Consider the following 18064-nt stretch of genomic DNA (forward strand, 5'->3'; position numbering starts at 1 on the left):
TTGGCCCATGGAGCCCAGCTAAGAAAGAGCCCAGTGGAAGTAGTAGGTGCATGGCGGGGCCCGCTCAGCTGCGAAGGTGGGGAATTGGGGGAGAAGGGTACTTACTAGCCCCAGGAGGATTCACCCACCTTAAAATCCTGGTGTTCAGGAAGCCCCCGGCAGGAGCTGAGCGGGGTCGGGGTGCTCGCTTCCTCCTCCCTCCCTCCCTCGCCTCCCAGGACAGGTGGAGATCACGAGCAGAGCCATGAGATCTCACGGCCAGGGCAACTCAAAGCAGCTGTGCAAGCACAGGGGAGGGCTGGGGTCGCTGCCTCTACCCTTTGAGCTAGTCCGTGGCCACGTGCAGTCGAACTGTAGCATTCGGGGCCGCTTACTGGTCTGCGTCTGCCTAAGGGGATCTCAGGTCACGTTGCCCCCGAGGCATTTAACATCTGTACCTTCCTGTCCTTGCTGCCTGTCTCTGCCTGCCAGCCCTCCTGGTGGGCTGCATTGCCCACTCCCCTGACAGGCACAGGGGCCAGGGGCACGGAGGTGGTGGAGGTGACCTGCATCACCCCTGCCTAGAACCTCATGAGCCTGGCCTGCCTGCCTGAAGGGGACCCTGGGGCTCAGAATACTCGCTGGAGAGGGAACTCATCATCCTTCTTCATGGCTCCGCGGCAGCCATGAAGGACCTGTCACCCAGAATCCGTAACGTAGCCCTCTCTCCCCCGAAAGATCAATCTAAGGGCTAACTCTCCTCCTCCACCCCAGACCTGAGTGCAGAGCTCCTGGGGAAGGAGACAAGCCCGATCAGCTCCCCGACTGCCCACGGGAACCATGGCAGAGGAACAAGTTGGGGCCACGGGGAGGAAGGTAAACCCCATACGTCGTTGCACTGCATTTTCAGGTGCCCTGGCTCAAGATTTATAGGCCTTGAAGGCAGACACGAGAGAGGAAAGAGGGAAGAGAGGGGTCTCAAAGCCTCACCCCAACACAGAATCTGTCTCGTGGGCCAGAATGCCGCATTCTTTCTTAGAGGGCTGATCCAAAATTCCTATGGCCTTCCCTCCCTCCTTCCTTCCATCTGCCTTTAACACCTTCTATTTGCCCTGAGACTCTGGGATCAGGCAGACTGAGGCTTGACTCCCAGACGCTCCCCCCCCCCAAGACCTGTGAGTGACCTGACACCCCTTCCTCTCTCCAAACCTCAGTTTCTTCCTCCACGAAAGGAAGCCTAACAACGCGCAAAGCTGCAAGCTAAAGCTTGCACGGCACGCAGTGCAGCGCCTGACTGATAAAATGCAGATATTATTTAAAAATCTGTCCCAGGCCCTTTAATCTCCTGCTTTCACTTCTAGCACTGCCTGATTTTACAACAATCCATAAGTCATTAACCGGGGTGATGTTAGACCTGTAAGAATCCTTCCCAACGAGACACATCCATCACTCAAATGCAGAGTTCATTTGGGGACCTGGTGCCACGGTATCTTTCCTTTGAAGAGCTCCAGCCCTGTATGTAGATCTGCCCTGGGGAGCACAGGGCTGATCAGTACCCATCCATTCACCTGCCTCTGCCTGTGAATGGTCTGTGAGCATCCATCTCCAGCCAGGCCGCCCTCTCACTCACCTCTGAACCCTCAGTCCTCTCCCGGCACCCATCTTCTCTGTATGCATCCACCTGTCTGTCCGTCCATCCACCCACCCAACCGTGAAGCTCCATTCTCTAGGGCCCCAGACCCAGACTTTCCAGAAAATGTACTCAGCCCCAGGAGGATGCACACTTCCTCCTCCCTCCCTCGCCTCCCAGGACAGGTGGAGATCACGAGCAGAGCCATGAGATCTCACGGCCAGGGCAACTCAAAGCAGCTTTGCAAGCACAGGGGAGGGCTGGGGTCGCTGCCTCTACCCTTTGAGTTAGTCTGTGGCCACGTGCAGTCGAACTGTAGCATCAGGGCCGCTTACTGGTCTGCGTCTGCCTAAGGGGATCTCAGGTCACGTTGCCCCAGGGGCATTTAACATCTGTACCTTCCTGTCTTTGCTGCCTGTCTCTTCCTGCCAGCCCTCCTGGTGGGCTGCATTGCCCACTCCCCTGACAGGCACAGGGGCCAGGGGCACGGAGGTGGTGGAGATGAGTAAGACGAGATCCGCCACCCTCCAAGAGTTTACCAAGGAACGGGGGACAGAGGGAAGAAGGCCATTGCCATCCACAAGTTCCAGTAAGCCATGTATAACATTTCCCCCTTCCGGGGCTTTGCTCAGACTGCTCTCAGGTGGTAGCTGGTCCCCAGTCACTTTTCCATTACAGAAATCGATAACTTGAATTACTCCAAAATAACGAGCCCCATCATGCCTCTGTAAAGCTAATTTTTCTGTGTCCACACTTGCCCACATGCTTCTCCCTAGGTCTGGAGTCTGCCGTTAGGAGGGAATCCAGGTCAAATGGAGTCTCCCACTCGCCTGGCAGAGTGACACGCTGGCAGAATGAGAGCAGGGTTTGGGCTCTGACACTTAGGTTCAGGTCTTTACTCTGACATTTACTAGCTGTGGGCGCTTGTCAAGCTACCTAACCACTTGGAACGCCAGTTTCCTCATCTATAAAATAAGAATTCAAATATAACCGCCCACCAGAGTGTGAGAGAACTAAATGGAATAATAATGTACATGAATGTTCCTAGCATATATTAGGGAATCAGCAAACCCTTAGATAAGTATGTTTGTTCTATGCAAGAACCTGGAACCTGGCTGTAAGTCCGTAGCACGAGGCCAGTGTATAATGAGGTCCTGGTGTAACTTCAGCAGTAACAGTAATATTTTACTTTGTAGAAATAGATCATCATTTAGAAAAATGCATTCTCCTCCTGCTCTCATTTTGCAGAGGACAGAGCTGGGACTCAGGGTAGCTAAGTGCATGACCTGGGGTCGGCAGACTGTGGCAGCTCTCTGACTCCCTTCCCACTCCTCCACCTCCTCTGCCGTCCCTGATTCAAAACCACAAGCCCCAGTGCAGCTCCAGGAGGCTGCAGGCTAAGTCCTACCATCCAGCAGTCGCTGACTGGCCCAGCCCGTTAAATGGCCCCTTAGAGGAAGAGCTGGGAGCTCGGCACTGTCTGCCCTGGGTGCTGCCAGGAGAATCAATCCTCCCAAAGCTGCCTGAGGAGAGCCACGTGGAAACCTCAGAAGACATTAGGGGACACTTATTTCCTGTAGGCACAGTCTTGGCCAGTTTCTCACTGACTCCTCAAAAACAATTGTTCTCAGCCTTTTCTTAGGGGGTGGTCACATAGCCCTTTACAAATCTGCCAAAAGCCTTTCCCTGATAAAGGCACATGGTTTTGCACATAATGGGGTCAAGGCTCAGAGCTCCTGGGGTAAACCTGGGCTCTTTTAAGATTTTCTTAGGTACCAGGGACCGCCCCTCATTATACCAAACATTGTCCTAGACATCCACAACGCGCCCTAAATTACACACACACACACACACACAGAGTTGAGTTGAATCACGGTTGACAGTTGACAATATTGGACAGTGCTACATTTTCTAGATATGCAATGAAACATTAATTTCTGTGTTGTGTTTTCTTTTCCTATTTTGGAGCCAATAAACTTTGGTAAATTTTATTGAAATGTACCATATGTATAGAAAAATACACAAATCTTCAGTGTACATCTCCACGAGTTCTCACAAAACGAGCCCATCTGTGCAGCCAGCACTCTGCTGGAGAAACAGATCATGGGTACCCAGCAATCTCCCCAGGCCCCCTTCTGTTCACTACACCCCACCCCAGGGCAGTTGCTCTCCTGACCCCTAACACCATAGATTTGTTTTGCCTGAATTAGAATTTGCTGTAAGTGAGGTCATCACGTGCAGTTATTTTGCATCTTATTGCTTTTCTTAACTTTTATTTGGTTCGCCGACATTTTCAGAGCTCTATGAAAAGGCTCCTAGGCTCTAGGTACTGTCGAAATCAGGGATACTTGACCTCATTTTCACACTAGGATCTCCAGGGAAACTTAAAAAAAAAAAAAAAAAAAAAACCCTGATGTCCAGACTGCACCCTAGAATAATGAAATCAGCATTTCCGGAGATAGAAACAGAGATCAGCAGTTTCGCCTTCTCTCTGGGTGACAGTGATTGCAACCAAGGATGAGAGGCACTGATCTGAGCAATTTTGTCAAGTATTAGGACCCCTATTTTACAGCTGGGGAAGAAAACTGAGGCTCAAGAAGTTTCCACCATGTGCTACTCATGAAGCTTGAGCTCCAGTCAGGTCTGACGAGGAATGCTATTTGCAATGCCTTCATCCTTGGTCAAGAGTAAAGCCAAAAGCAGGTGCAGGTGCCTCCTACCAGACACCTTCCTTAATTATAAGTCTTTCCGGAACTGTGGAGAAGGGAGCCAGGCGTTCCCAGGAAAAAGGAAGAACCCCGTGGCTGGCCAGAAGGAGAGTCACCACCAGCTGGACTCCATCTTTGCCCCACATCTCCTCTGAAAGCTGGTGGAAGCGGCTTCGGGTTTGGGGGATTCTAGGAATATTTCCCAAGCGGCTTTGATTCCAGGGTGCAGTGCACGATTCTGCCACTCAGTGGCGCAATTAGCTGCTGTAAACCCTGTGGTTTTCACACACTCCAGAGGAAGCTAGAGAGCGGAGTCTGGCGGTAGTAAGGAAGGGAATGGCAGCCCAGAGCTGCCTGGGGGTTCCTGTGCTGCCAGAGGCCTGACAGCGTCCGTTCCTGACTGGGGGTTCCTGTGCTGCCAGAGGCCTGACAGCGTCCGTTCCTGACTGGCAGAGACACGGCTGCGGCGGGACGCGCAGGAGAAGCCACTCCCCCCTGTAACTGAGCCCACCCAGGAAAGCCAGGGAGGGAGAAGCCACGCCTCACCTGCTTCTCCCCACTCTGCCCTTCACCAGGCTGCCTCTGTGGGCCCCGCAGGTCTGTGAGGGCACAGCCTCACCCCCACTCTCGTGATGCCTAGAGGTACCAGCCCTGGGCTTGGATGATCCAGGCACAGCTCCACGTCCTTACCTGGGAATCTGGCAAATCCTTACCTAGGATGGCTGAGGACCTCAAGCTCTGATAGGGTCCCTGAAGCGGGGTTACTCATCTTCCCCACAGTATGGAGTCAGCCTGCCTAGATTCAAAGCCAAGCTCTGCCACGTCCTAGTTGTGTAACTTTGGGCAAGTTATTTAACTTCTGTGATCCTCAGTCTCCTCATCTATAAAATGGGAATAAAAGTCCATACCATTGGGTTGTTGTGAGGATTGAATGACTATGTCAGGTCTTACCCTAGTGCCTGGCACAGAGTAAGTGATAAATGTTAGCTACTATTGTTTAACATAACGACTGACAACCTCACATACAGGGCAGAATGAACCTATCCCCGTGTTAAAGAACCATCTCCACTATGACCACTGCCCACACACCCCAGGTTTGAGCACAGGCAGTGGGCCCAGGCCTCCCCATGGTTCAGGCTAAGGCCCAGCTGCCTCTCCAGAGCTGTAAGGACAAGCATGGAAGCCACCAGAGTCCCTCTCAGCAACCCCCAGAGGGGATCTCCCCAAAGTCCCCACCCTGATGTTGGAGCCATTGTCCTCACAGTAGGGTGAGACACTCTCTTCGTCCACAGACCTGAGCATGTGATCCTGGCCGCCCCGCAGCGTAAGGCAACTTCCATTGGGATGCCGTCCCCATGGTGTCAGAGTGAGCAGTGGGTCAGGTGGTCTCAGTTCTAGATTTGGTATGATCCCACCCAGCTGTGTGACCTGGGGCAAGTCATGCGGCCGCTCTGGGCCTCCATTCTGCCTCATTTAGATGATCTTTAAATCCCCACCCAGCTCTAGCATATGGATTTACCAAAGCATCTGGCACACTATAGGTGCTCAGTAAATGTTACTTTTATAGAATGCAAGACACAACCCTGCTAGGTTCCAACACTCACATGCTTTTCTAGTCGTTAAAACAGGGTGACTTCTGTGATCCAGCTCCTAACAGTCCCTAAACCCAGGTTAAAGGTTCAAATAATGGGTATTTAATCAATTCATTACTTGCTTTTGCCCGGGCTTTCAGTCAAGTGGTTCCCCCCACCCAAGGCTGCAAACCTCCCATAAAGACTCCAGATTCGAGGATCCAGAATGTAGCCTCCCCATTAGAATACCGACTCCGAGAAGACAGGGTGGGTCCTGCCTGGGTCAGACTCATGCTCCTCCAGGAACATGCTCAGCCCCACCTCCTTGGCATGAGGCGGGTGGGCGGCTGAGCCTCCCCTCGCTGTAGGCCTGGGGCATGGAACTAGCAGCCCACCACCACAGGCGAGAGAAGCAGCACAGAGCCTCAAGCTGGGCAAGTCCTTTTATTGGAAAAAGAAATAATAAAACCAAAGGCCACTGCATCACCTGTGCCCAGCCATCCCACAGGAGAGGCACCGGTCAGACATAAGGCCTGGCCCCACAGTGGGCCAGGGAGGGCATGGGCCGGGCCCAGGGGTCAGGGGACGGTCGGGGGAGGGGCGCTGCCGTGGAGCTCACTGGATCACCACCCTCTTTGGGGGAATCCTTGGACGCAGACCCACCCCAGGAACTAGGCTGCCCTCTGCAACCCCCTGGGTAGGCACCACCCTCCCACAGACTGCTGTCTCATCCAAGAGAAAACCAGGCCCCTCTTTGGTTCTAGAAAGCTCCCTGCAGTGGCTGGTCTTCCAGATGCCCTTTTAGCACCTCCTGCCAGCTGAGGCAGGCAGTCGCTTGCTGTCCCTCATCTGGGCATCCAGGCATGGGGGCTGCTTCTTCCTCATTGGCGCCCTGGGCCTTGGCATGCAGAGCCACACTGGCTGGGTGCTTCTCTTCCCTTTCAAGAAAGGAGTTTGCCTTTTCCCCTATAGGTTGCCAACTCCTTTGAACATCCAAGGAGGACTTGCTTATGCAGCCTTAAAGAGCTCCAGAGTCTGGGCAGGCTGAATATGCAGCATGTGTGGCCCTGCTGCCCTGTCATGGACCGGGAAGGCTGGGAGAAGGACATGGAAGGCTCCAGAAGATTGGCTCTCCCAGACCCCCAACTTCTCTTTTGCTAGAATGTACACAGTAGAATCAGAAGATGGGGAGAACTTTGCAGGTGGGGAAGAGACAAGGAAGAAGAGCCAAGCTGGCAGCCCCAGGCAAGGGGCAAGGAGCTTTAGGACATTTATTTACAAAGGGGCAGGCTGGACCTCTGCAGGGAAGCAGCCACAGACCATTACATACAAAGATAAGAGAGGAGGCAGAGGGGCAGTCACTGGCCTGGCACAGAAGGGGAACGGACTGGTGCACTCACACATGCGCACTCACACACATGTATTCACGGGTGTGCTCACACACACAGCTGCACAGCCACACATGCGCTCGTGCACACAGTGCTCTCACGTATATGCACTCACACACGCACCTGCGTGCACACACACTCATTCTCTCATACACCCAGTTTCCAATCTCGAGAAGTTGGCTCCAATCCTGGAGGTTCAAAGCCCCCAAAGCTATAAGTCTCCATGAAGCATTTCTCTAGGCCTCACATAACCTCCCAGAGCCCCAGGCTGTGCACCCCACAGCCAGCACCCGATGTCCTGCAAAATCTCAGGAGTCGGAGGTTTCTTGGCAGGGCCCATGTGGCCTTCAGGCTTTGAGTGGGGGCGGGGGGGGGGAAGCCATGAGTCTAGAAGGGGTCAGGAGGGGACTGAGTGGCTCCCATCTCCCCAGACCTCAAATCCAGTGGAGGCAGGTTCACAGACAGGCAGAGCCCCAGCAGTGGCACCAGAAAGAGCAGACACTGGTAGACAGCCACCCGGAGCAGGACCCTGGGGGCGGGGGAGAGTCCTGGTGGATGTGGGATTTGGGCTGAGGAATCATGCGGGATAGGAATTCTCTCTGGGACCTGAGCCCCGCCTCCGGGGTGTTGGGAGTGGAGAGGCAGAAGAAAAGGGCTGTCCAAATCGCGTTTCCCACCAGGTCCCAGCCTTCCCCTGGAAGATCTGGCTGCGCCTGACCAGACCTGACTCCTGGGGGAAATGCCAGATCAGGAAGTGGGCCGTCCTGCCAGGGGCGAGGGGCAGGAGTGCGGGAGGGGCCCCGGGAGACGGGCCCGCAAGGACACCAGGCCAGTCACCCTCCCTCCCGCCCCGGGGAGCAGAGCGGGGCCCAGAGAATGACTCAGAAGCGGGTGCTCTGGTAGCGCAGCCGCCGCAGGTCTGAGAGGCCCTCAGTCCGGCCATACACCTCCCTGCAGGGACTCTCGGCCAGTCACCGGGCCCCCGCCCCGCCGCCCCCGCCGCTGCTGCCGCTGCCCGAGCTGCTGCCGCTGCTGGAGCTGCCGCTGCTGCACCGGTCCTCGTAGATGGAGATCTCGATCTGGGGCGGCGTTAAGGACGTACGCCCTGGCAGCTGCTGAGAAGGGGCGGACCCACCCGCAGATCGAGGCCAGCAGGGGAGCGGGAGGCCCGCCGGGGCAGCTTCCCAGATAGCAAGGAGGGCGGATGGCGGCACAAGCCACTAGACCCCGCCCGCCGCGCTCCCGCACGCAAGGACTCGGGGCATGTGCACAGCCACCCTGAGGGCCCTGCTCCCAGCAGGCGCACACCCAGCTCAGCAGCTCCTGCTCTAGTGGCCCTGCGGGAGCGGGAGGACTTGGGTGTTCTGCTTTCAAAGCCTCACTCGCCTAGACTCCAGCGATGTGGCCTTAGACGGGTCATTTACCGTGTTACCTATTGATCGGTAGTAAAATGGTGGTGATCCTACAGTCTCGGGGTTTGCCTGGGGCTGGACTGAAATCACGCATGTAAAGCTGTAAGCACAATGCCCGCTTAGGAAAGGCTCAATAAAAGGCAGCCCCTCTCACAGGGCGAGGTGAACAGAGGATCCCGGTGTTTGTGTTTTCTTTACTCTTTTCCTCTCAAGTTTCTAGCAAAATTTATTTTTTAGCAATTTTATTCAGGTTGCTAATGACTGAGGGCGGGATGTGTGCACACAGTTTTCCAGACGAGCAGACATAAAACCCAGCCCTGGACCAGCCGCCCATCAAGATTTCTATTTTCCCGATCTCTGGAAGGGGGACGCCAGGAGGCACACACAGGAGTCCATGAGACTGCAGGCATGTCAACGGATGGGAGATCTGCCCACTCCCTGAGGGGCAAACAGCCTCAGAGCAATGTGTGGGCCTGGGCTCCAGTCCTGGCTCTGATGTCCACCAGCTCGGTGACCCTGAGCCAGTGATTGAATTTCAGTGTGCTCATGGATGAGACAAGTAAGAGTCACCCACCTTTAGGGAGAACTGCATAGTTTTAAAGCAGCTAATATGGTACCTGGCATGTGTTGAGCAGTGAATACATACAGCTGGATAAAAGCAAACCCTGAAATTCACAAAGGGCATTGATACCTTGTGGGGGAAGGGAGCGGATGACCCATGAGGTGGGGAATCCTAGGAAATCCCTGAGCAGAGGTCCCTACGGTGGTCCCTATTTCTAACACAGGGCCTCACCAGGGACCCCACTGGTTGGCAACTCCATGCCCTTACACAGTACAGCCAGGAAGGATACAACCCTCATCCCGCGCTCCACGGGGTCCGTGAGCAGGAGGCCTCGAGGGGCGAAGATCTTCTCATTCTGCTCCTGGATGTAGCGGGAAATCTTCTTGAGAACCTGCAAGGAGAGGGGCCAGTGGAGGATGAGCGAGCAGCGGGGGCGCCCTGGGGGCAGGGATGCAGGGCAGTGGGAAAGGGAGCCACCTTCTCGTAGTGGGTCTCCATGCAGAGGAAGATGAAGTAGGCCGTGGCACAGGCCAGGCAGCCCTCGAGGTAGGAGCTGCCCCCAATCTTCTCGGCCTCTGCGTAGAAGCTGTTGAGGGTCTTCACAGTCTCCTCGAAGAGCTGCCGCTCAATCTGGAGGGGGAGAGGGACAGGGAACCATGTTGAGGTCAGCCTCCCTGGACTGTGGACAGTCCCAGGTGGGAGGGAGGATGGCAGTGGTAGGCCCAGGCTGGTAGGGGGAGATGCCCAGAGGCAAGACCAGAGAAGGGGCAGGTGCCTGTGGAGCACTGGACTGGGAATCAGGAGACCTAGGGTCCGGTCCAGACTCGACCATCCACTAGCCATGTGGCCTTTTGCTAATGACTTTACTACTCTAGCCTCAGTTTCCACGTCTACAAAATGGAAATAAGAACGGCTGCTTGGCCTCCCTTGGAGGCAAGAAATTCCCACCATATCACAGATGTGAACATTTTCTGCAGGGGCTCAGGCAGGAATCCTAGTGACTTTGTCACCCTTCCCATTTTGATAGCTGTGAAAGCGCCCAGGTCCTAATTGGTAGGGGCCCCCCATGTTTGAATGGGACTCCAACTGCCTAAGACTGTGTAAGACCTCAGGAGTGTCTCTCCAGGACAGGGCACTTCCCTCAAGCTAAGAGGTCACAAAGCACACAACAGCCTTGTGTGTTTGCACAACTGTCCTGCCTGCATCAATAATCATAATAGCTAACATTAAGCACTTTCTATGCCTTCTATTTTTAAAAAGCTTATATACATGTATGTGTGTGTGTATTTGGGGGTTTTTTTTTAGATTTTATTTTTTTATCTATTTATTTAATATTTAATTTATTTATTTGTCAGAGAGAGAGATCACACACACAAGCAGGCAGAGTGGCAGGCAGAGGTGGAGAGAGAAGCAGCCTTTCCACCAAGCAAGGAGCCCGACACGGGACTCGATCCCAGGACCCCGGGATCATGATCTGAGCTGAAGGCAGCGACTTAACCGACTGAGCCACCCAGGCGTCCCTAGATCTTATTTATTTGACAGAGAGAAACAGCAAGAGAGGGAAAACAAGCAGGGGGAGTGGGAGAGGGAGAAGCAGGCTTCCCACGGAGCAGGGAGCCTGACACTGGACTCGATCCAGGACCCTGGAATTGTGACCTGAGCCAAAGGCAGACACTTAACAACTGAACCACCCAGGAACCCTAAAGGCACTTTCAGATAACAATATAGCATTGTATGTCAATTATTCTTCAATTAAAAAATAATAATAAGATTTTTATAAATTCATCTGGCAACTGTAGATCAAATTAAGCTATTGCTGGGGCACCTGGGTGGCTCAGTCATTTAAGCATCTGACTTCGGCATAATCTCAGGGTCCTGGAATAGAGCCCCTTGTCCCGCTCTGTGCTCAGCAGGCAGTCTGCTTTTCCCTGTCCCTCTGCACCTCCCCCTCCCTCTGCCCAACCCTCTCCTTCTGCCCCTCCCTCTCCCTCTAGCCCCCTCGGCCTCTCTTTGCTCAGGCACCCTCTCTCTCTCCCTCAAGTAAATAAATAAAATCTTTTTTTTTTTAAGATTTTATTTATTTATTTGACAGACAGAGATCACAAGTAGGCAGAGAGGCAGGTAGAGAGAGGAGGAAGCAGGCTCCCCGCTGAGCAGAGAGCCCATCCCAGGACCCTGGGATCATGACCTGAGCCAAAGGCAGAGGCTTTAACCCACTGAGCCACCCAGGCACCCCAATAAATAAAATCTTTTAAAAATGAATTAATCAATTGCCTCATCTGAAAAAAAACTTTGCGAAGTCTAATCTTTTTTAAAAATTTTAAAATAAATAACACAATTTCATGCATTTTTTACTTTCAGCAGATCAAAGCTCGGCTCTGCGGTCCAGGCTGCCATCATCTCTGGACTCTTAACTAGTCTCTCTGCCCCCAGCCCTGCTAAGAGAGCCTGTTAAAGCCAGAGCTTGTCACAGCTCTGAAAAAGAGCTTCCAAAGCCATCTCATCTCTCTCTAAGTAAAATCCAAGAGGTTCTTACAATGCCTGCTAGGCCCTGTAGGGTCTACAGGGTCTAGCCCTGCATCCCCTGAGCCTGCCTCTTACTCTCCTGCCCCACTCCCAGTCCCCACTCCAGCCACTCGGACTGCCCTGCTGCTTCCTGCAAATGCGAAAATCTTTGTGCCTGTGTCCTTGGATGCAACACTCTTTCCCCAGACTCCCCCACCCCAGGCTCAGGTCTCACTTTATCTCACAGACCTCCCCCACCACTCACCTCTCCCCAGCTCCTCCAGCCCTGTGATTTCCCCCCTTATTTTTCTAGTATTGGTCACCCCCGGAGCTACTACATTATTCTTCATACCCTCTAAGAGAAAACTCCGAGACTTCACTTCTAGACGCCCCATGCCTCACACAGAGCAGTTGCTCAGTAAATACTTGAGTGAACTTGTCCAAGGTTACACAGGACCTGAGACTGTGCTCTTTGATACATAACCCTACACTACACATAACCCTACACTAGATTAGAAAGTCATGCTCCAAGTTCAACAAGTGTCAAAGTGTCTATAGCTCCATTTTTTACATTCCTTGGAACACCCCCTTTCCCACTCACCACTGTAGAAGATCAGAACAGTCCATCACACAGGTTAGGGACCTTCCACCCCCAACTAGGACAAAAGGTCTCCCCAAGAATAGTCAGAAGCTTTGGGGTCCCCAGTCACTGTCCCTACACAGATCTGGAGTAAATGCATAAGAGAAAATTATGCTCTACCCCAAGAGTCCCTATGCCCCAAAGGACAGGCTTGTCCTTTGATGAGATGAGGAGCGTCATAGATCCCTAAAAGTTAGTTAGGGATCGGATTAGCAAAAGGCAGCCCGGCCCCACCTTCCCAAGCCCATTCAGATGGGCCTGAGCTGCTGAGTGGAAGGGCCAGGGTCTGCCGCCACCCTCCAAAGGGTGGACGACAACCCCAGGCCAGTTCTACAGAGGCCTGGGGGGAGGGCCATACGCGCCGTCCCAAAGCCAGAAGCAAAAGCCAGCAGCAGGAGCTGACCCTTGCCAGGGGCTGGTGGTCCGTGAGACACGCAGGTAGCTGAGTCTGGAGAGAGAGGTTGTGGACAGAGCCCTTGGTTGATGACCTGGGCATCAGGATTTTTTTAAGCTCTGCAGCTAGGGCTGAGAACTGCTGCTGAAGAGGGGAGGCAGCCGAAGCCACCGCCATCTCAGGACTAAGGAGCGCAATTTTGTTTAACAAGCTCTCTGGGTGAGTCTTGTGCTTCTGACGTTTGGGGGATGCTGAACTAGGAAATGTGAGGCCTTCCCAGTTTTAACTTTTCATGCAGGGACGGCAAGACAATGTCAGGGACATGGTTTAACGCCTGCATGTGAAGTGACTGAACAAGTATTGTGACACATGTTAGTTTTATCCTGGAAAAGAAATATGTCTGATTAAGTCCTCGACTCCCTCATGGCCTGTGTTCCAAGTTGAGGGGGAAAAAGTCATCCTCACCCGGCTGTCCAGCTCTGGGGGGAATTTGGTCTGGAACTGACAGATGGTCCCATCACTGTAGTCTCTCTGGATAAAGACCTTGGTGGCCAACGAGGCACTTCGCCGCAGCTCCTGCAGATTATGGACCTGAGAAGGCACACAGGAGACACACACTCAGGGCAACGATCCATCTAGGTTTGTCCAAGACTGGGGGTGGGGGGCGGGTGTCAGGATATGGTTCTTACAGCACTAAAGCCAAGAAAGTTCCCAGCAAACCAGAACATTAGCCAACCTACCAGTGCTCCAGGAAGGCCACGGGGAAGCAGGACTGTGGAGCGTATCAGACAAGACACCTCAGGCTACCCCAGAAAGATCTAGAAAAAGCCTGAAGCCAAAGAGTCAAGCAGACTTGAGTAGGAAGGTCAAGTAGTAAAGGTAAGTACTACAAACTTGAGTAGTAAGGTCAAGTAGTAAAGTCAAGTCAAGCAGACTTGACCTTGACACAGAACCACAGAGCCAAAGCTGAGCCAAAAGGGGAGGTTCTGGAACCAGCAACAGAGCCAGAAACAAATTTTAACAAGAGGAAGAGACTTCCTGGTGGATGGCCCAGATCCTTCTCTCTCTCTCTCTCTCTCTCTTTCTCTCGTTCCCTCCCCACTTCCCCTCCTTCACCTTTCCCCTTCCCCCTCTTCCCCCTCCTCCCCCTCCTCCCCCTCCTTCCTTTTTCCTCTCTCTCTCTCTCTCTCTCTCACACACACACACACACACACACACAAACTTTCACACCTTTGTTCACTTAGCAAGTATCAAACATTTAGAACTCATTAGGCCTCATACTTGGGGAACCCAGCCCCTGAATAAGACTGAGGTCTCAGACCCTAGAAGTGGGGCTTACAGCAGGGTTGAGGAGGGAAGCATGTAGACCAGAGGAGGAAGGACCTGATATGCCCACCACCTTGGAGGGAGATTCAAGTTCAGGCCAAGTTAAAGCCCGGTTCAGAGAGCATCACAGATAGCTTTCGCATCCAGGACCTCTCATCACAAGAAAGGAGGGGCCTCCAAATGCCCAGACTTCCCCAGAGAAAATTATGGATAAAATTGGCTGAAGCCAGAACTTAAAGAAACACCTTGCCTAGGTAGGAAGGAGTGGGGCCACTCTGTCCCTTGCCCACGCCTGCAGACTTGACCTTGATACAGACTCTAGCATTTGAGGGGAGTGGGCTCAGTTCCACAGAAGGATCAGGCCTCTTTCTTCCACTTCCAGCCTTGGCCACCCACATCTGAAACCAGCATTCCACTGGGTAAAATATGCCAAACATTGGAACCACGTGGAGACCAAGCCCCAAGGGCAGAGTGAACACACGGCCAGTTCATCCTGCGTAATTAAAGTGAATCCATTCAGTCATTCCTTTCATTTATTGAGTCCTTACTACCGCCAGGCTCTGGGGATGCTGGGCAAAAGACAGTCTGTGAGCTCCAGGGAGAAAGACAAGTAAATATATAATAAATTAGCCTGTGATAAATGCTTCAGAGAAGTAACATCTTACCCAGAAATGCTTACTCAGAAAAGACTTCCTGAGGTCTGTGTTGAGTCATAAAGGAAGGCCAGGACTTGCCAGTGGTAGGGGGCAGGCAGTGGGTAGGGACAGGATATAAAAGCAACCCAGACAGAGGGAGAAGCTTCTGTAAAGGAGCAAAGATGGCAGAGAACCTGGTCTGTTCCAGCGACAACAGGCAGTTTTCAGCAAGACTTTGTGGATTAGGTAAGAGTGGGGCAGGGGCGAGGGGGTGACAGCGCCATCACGGAGAGCTGGGAGCAGGCAGCACCTAGAGGAGAAGGTGTAGGATTGAAGACACTTAAACTTGCTTAAAAGCTGGGGGAAACGCTCAGTCAGTTAACCATCTGCCATCGGCTCAGGTCATGATCCTAGGGTCCTGGAATCGAGTCCCGTATGGGGCTCTTTGCTCAGCAGGGAGTCTGCTTCTCCCTTTACCTCTGCCTGCCATTCCCCTGCTTGTGCTCTATCTCGTTCTCTCTCTGACAAATAAATAAAATCTTAAAAGAAAAAAAAAAGCTGGGGGAAAGAGGGGCACCTGGGTGGCAGAGTCAGTTAAGCATCCAACTCGATTTTGGCTCAAGTCATGATCTCAGGGAGGTGAGATCGAGCCCCATGCTGGGCTTCACACTCAGCAGGGAGTCTGCTTGAGATTCTCTCTTCCTCTGCCCCTCCCTACACCATGCTCACATGTGCTCTTGTTCTCTCTCTTGCTTGCTCTAAAATAAATAAATCTTAAAAAAAAAAAAAAAAAAAAGCTGGGGGAATAAGTAATGAGAGATAGGTAGGAGCAGGTAATTGGTAGATCAAGGTTCTGAAAAGGGGAGAATCAGAGACTCTCCTAAATCCAGACAGCCCTTGCTCTTCATGAGAGAAGTGGTCCCCAGAGTATTGGGACTGAACTGAAGAATGTATGGTGCTCCTCTCATCTTCGTAGGCCTTGATTCCTCCACTCAAGGTTTTAATTGAGAAAGCCCCCTTGACATCCACTAGGGTCCTATGATAACTTTGAAAATCAAATTAAGCTTTGGTGATATAAGTACATTATTAATGTGTCTGCTCTGTCTGGTTAAGATTTAATATTTTTTTGTATTTTCCAAGGAAAAGGGCTGTGGTCTTCCTCTACCTTTCTAAAACCAACTGACACAAGCCAGTGAATCTTGAGGATGGGTTCCCCTAGCCGCAAAAGGACCAATCAGGTAGCTCTGTGTGGGATACATGGGAATTGGGCATGACTGGAATGAGAGGCCAGGTGAAGGGATGCACTATCTTTGTAGTGCTCCAGGGAAACAAAAGTAGATTTAAACCAAGGAATGTGCTGGTGAGAATGGAAAGAAAGGGAGAATAAAAAATAAATTAATTAATTAAAAAAAAAAAACAGTGCTTCAATCATTCTGATATAGACTCAGCTTCTCCCCCACCCCCCACAGCCTCCTTTTTCTCTGCCTGAGTACACACACGCACTGTGTGCTACCATGAAGGGCTGTGTCTCTCGTTACTGACTAGCTGTTGACAACAGCCCTTCTTCTTCCCCCCATGCATACAGTTAGATTAATCCCCAGCCTGCCTTACAATTAGGTGTGGCCATATGACTGAATGGAATGTGAACGGAATGTACAGGTTTGGCTCACAGGACTAGCCACTCCTCTGTAATCTTTGCCCTTCCACAGAAACCAAAGAAGCCATATGTTGAAGATGATGGAACCACAAGCTGGAAAGCTCCTGGATCCCTGAATCAGCCTGGAGGAGATCCAGCTGCTGGTCAGAATCACTTGTCTGGGATTTTACTGAGCAGTAAATAAACTTCTAGTTTATTATTCCATTAAGATTTTAGGATGCTACTTTTCATAGTATAGTCCCATCTCCTCTTGGCTTTGATCCATGGGTTCTCAAGTAGCCAGAGTAGGAGGGGTCAACATTCTTTCCAACCCCAAAAATCCTGAGTCTTAGAACACTGGCTCTGAGTGACAAGGGATCTGCTTCTCTTTCTTAGAGTAGACTCTTGTGGAGTCTTGAGGAGTTGCTAGAAGACGGTATCAGACACATTGCATACTCTAGAGCCTTCATCTCCCAGATCTATGTACAGCACAATAGAAGAGTCATCTGTAGTTGGTGAATGGATAGATTTAAGGCAGAGCATCGTCTCCTGGCTCTCTCCATCCACGGTGGCTCAGTTGTGAAGTACCAAAAGGCACTGATGGAAAGAAGGCCCACTGACTTGGGAGCAGGAGACCTGGGTGCTAGTCCAGGCCACATCACCCTGGGCCTCCATTTCTTCAACTAGAAACTGAGAAGCTGGAACAACATAAGCACTTAAAGCCCCTTCCGGCCCTGACCCTCAAGAGGCTTTCTCAGGGATTATGAATGCCAGTGTTTATAGGGACTAAGTATGTATGTGGGCCCGGTGAGGGCTGTGGCTAATCAGAGAAAATCCCTGAAAGCCATGTGAGAATGTGAGTCCAGGATGCTGCACTTCTGACATTTTTTTTTTCCTGCTTCTGACATCTTAAGAGAAGCCATAAATCCAGATTTCTTTAATACCAAATATCTTGATTTTTTTAATGTTTCCAATACATTTTTACATTTGTAAGCACAGAAGCGGACCAAATGAGGCACAGCTGTGAACGAGACTCATTTCTAGAAGGGCCAGTTGAGGACCACTGAATGAAGAATCCCATCACTGGAGCCCTTGAGCCAGAGCTAGAGCCAGACTCCAGGCACTTGCCAACTACTTAGCTTTCAGAAAACAAGTGGGGGGTTTTAAGAGAGATCCATGATGCTCTGAAATCCCATAAGAGGATCCCAGAATATGCACACAGCTTCTGTGTCTGCTCTCCCAGAGTTTCTTAACTGACCCTGACATCCAGGCCTCTCATCTACTTCTTACCCTCCTCAATTCTGCCCTCTCTCCCACCACCATCCCCCAGCCTGCCAGCAGCTGAGTAAAGACAGGACCAAGAGGCACTTCATGGGGAAGAAAGAGAACATCGGTGGTAATATCTGCTGGTACCAATTTTTGAACTTCAGTAGGACAGGGATAGGAAGGCTGTCTGAAGAGTGGGTCACCCACCTGACAGAGCCAACCTGGTAGAGGTGGGGAGGAGCAAGCCCTAGAATTTGGAAGAGCACTCCCAGTCCCAATCTGCCCAAGACAAGCAGGAAGCCCCATCTGGCCCGCATCTCCATCCTCATTAAAAACTAGCTAATTCCAAAGGATGCATTTGAGGCTCAACTCAAGAATCAGGAGATTCAGCTAATGAACCAACACCAGGCTT

The 18064-nt window shown here is 52.0% G+C and overlaps 1 protein-coding gene and 1 long non-coding RNA gene across 3 annotated transcripts in view; one reads left to right on the plus strand and one right to left on the minus strand.

The window, feature by feature from the left end:
• Positions 1–6313: 6313 nt before the first annotated feature.
• Positions 6314–18064, minus strand: part of GOLGA7B (golgin A7 family member B) — a 33000-nt gene continuing 21249 nt past the window's right edge. For both annotated transcript variants that reach the window (XM_045068653.1, XM_004749533.3), the window contains exons 3-6: positions 13255–13380; positions 9728–9880; positions 9540–9641; positions 6314–8355 (exon numbers count right to left, since the gene is read on the minus strand). In XM_045068653.1, coding sequence (XP_044924588.1) covers positions 8248–8355; positions 9540–9641; positions 9728–9880; positions 13255–13380 — 489 coding nt within the window. In that variant the 3' untranslated portion in view covers positions 6314–8247. The remainder of the gene's footprint in view (positions 8356–9539; positions 9642–9727; positions 9881–13254; positions 13381–18064) is intronic.
• Positions 14866–16615, plus strand: LOC106005522. The gene is made up of 3 exons (XR_001178930.2): positions 14866–14996; positions 15891–15988; positions 16460–16615. It is a non-coding gene; the product is annotated as an uncharacterized LOC106005522 (long non-coding RNA).

The sequence above is a fragment of the Mustela putorius genome, unplaced genomic scaffold (assembly GCF_011764305.1).
Source record: "Mustela putorius furo isolate JIRA1106 unplaced genomic scaffold, ASM1176430v1.1 tig00003909_pilon_pilon_pilon, whole genome shotgun sequence".
In the NCBI taxonomy this organism is placed as follows: Eukaryota; Metazoa; Chordata; class Mammalia; order Carnivora; family Mustelidae; genus Mustela; species Mustela putorius.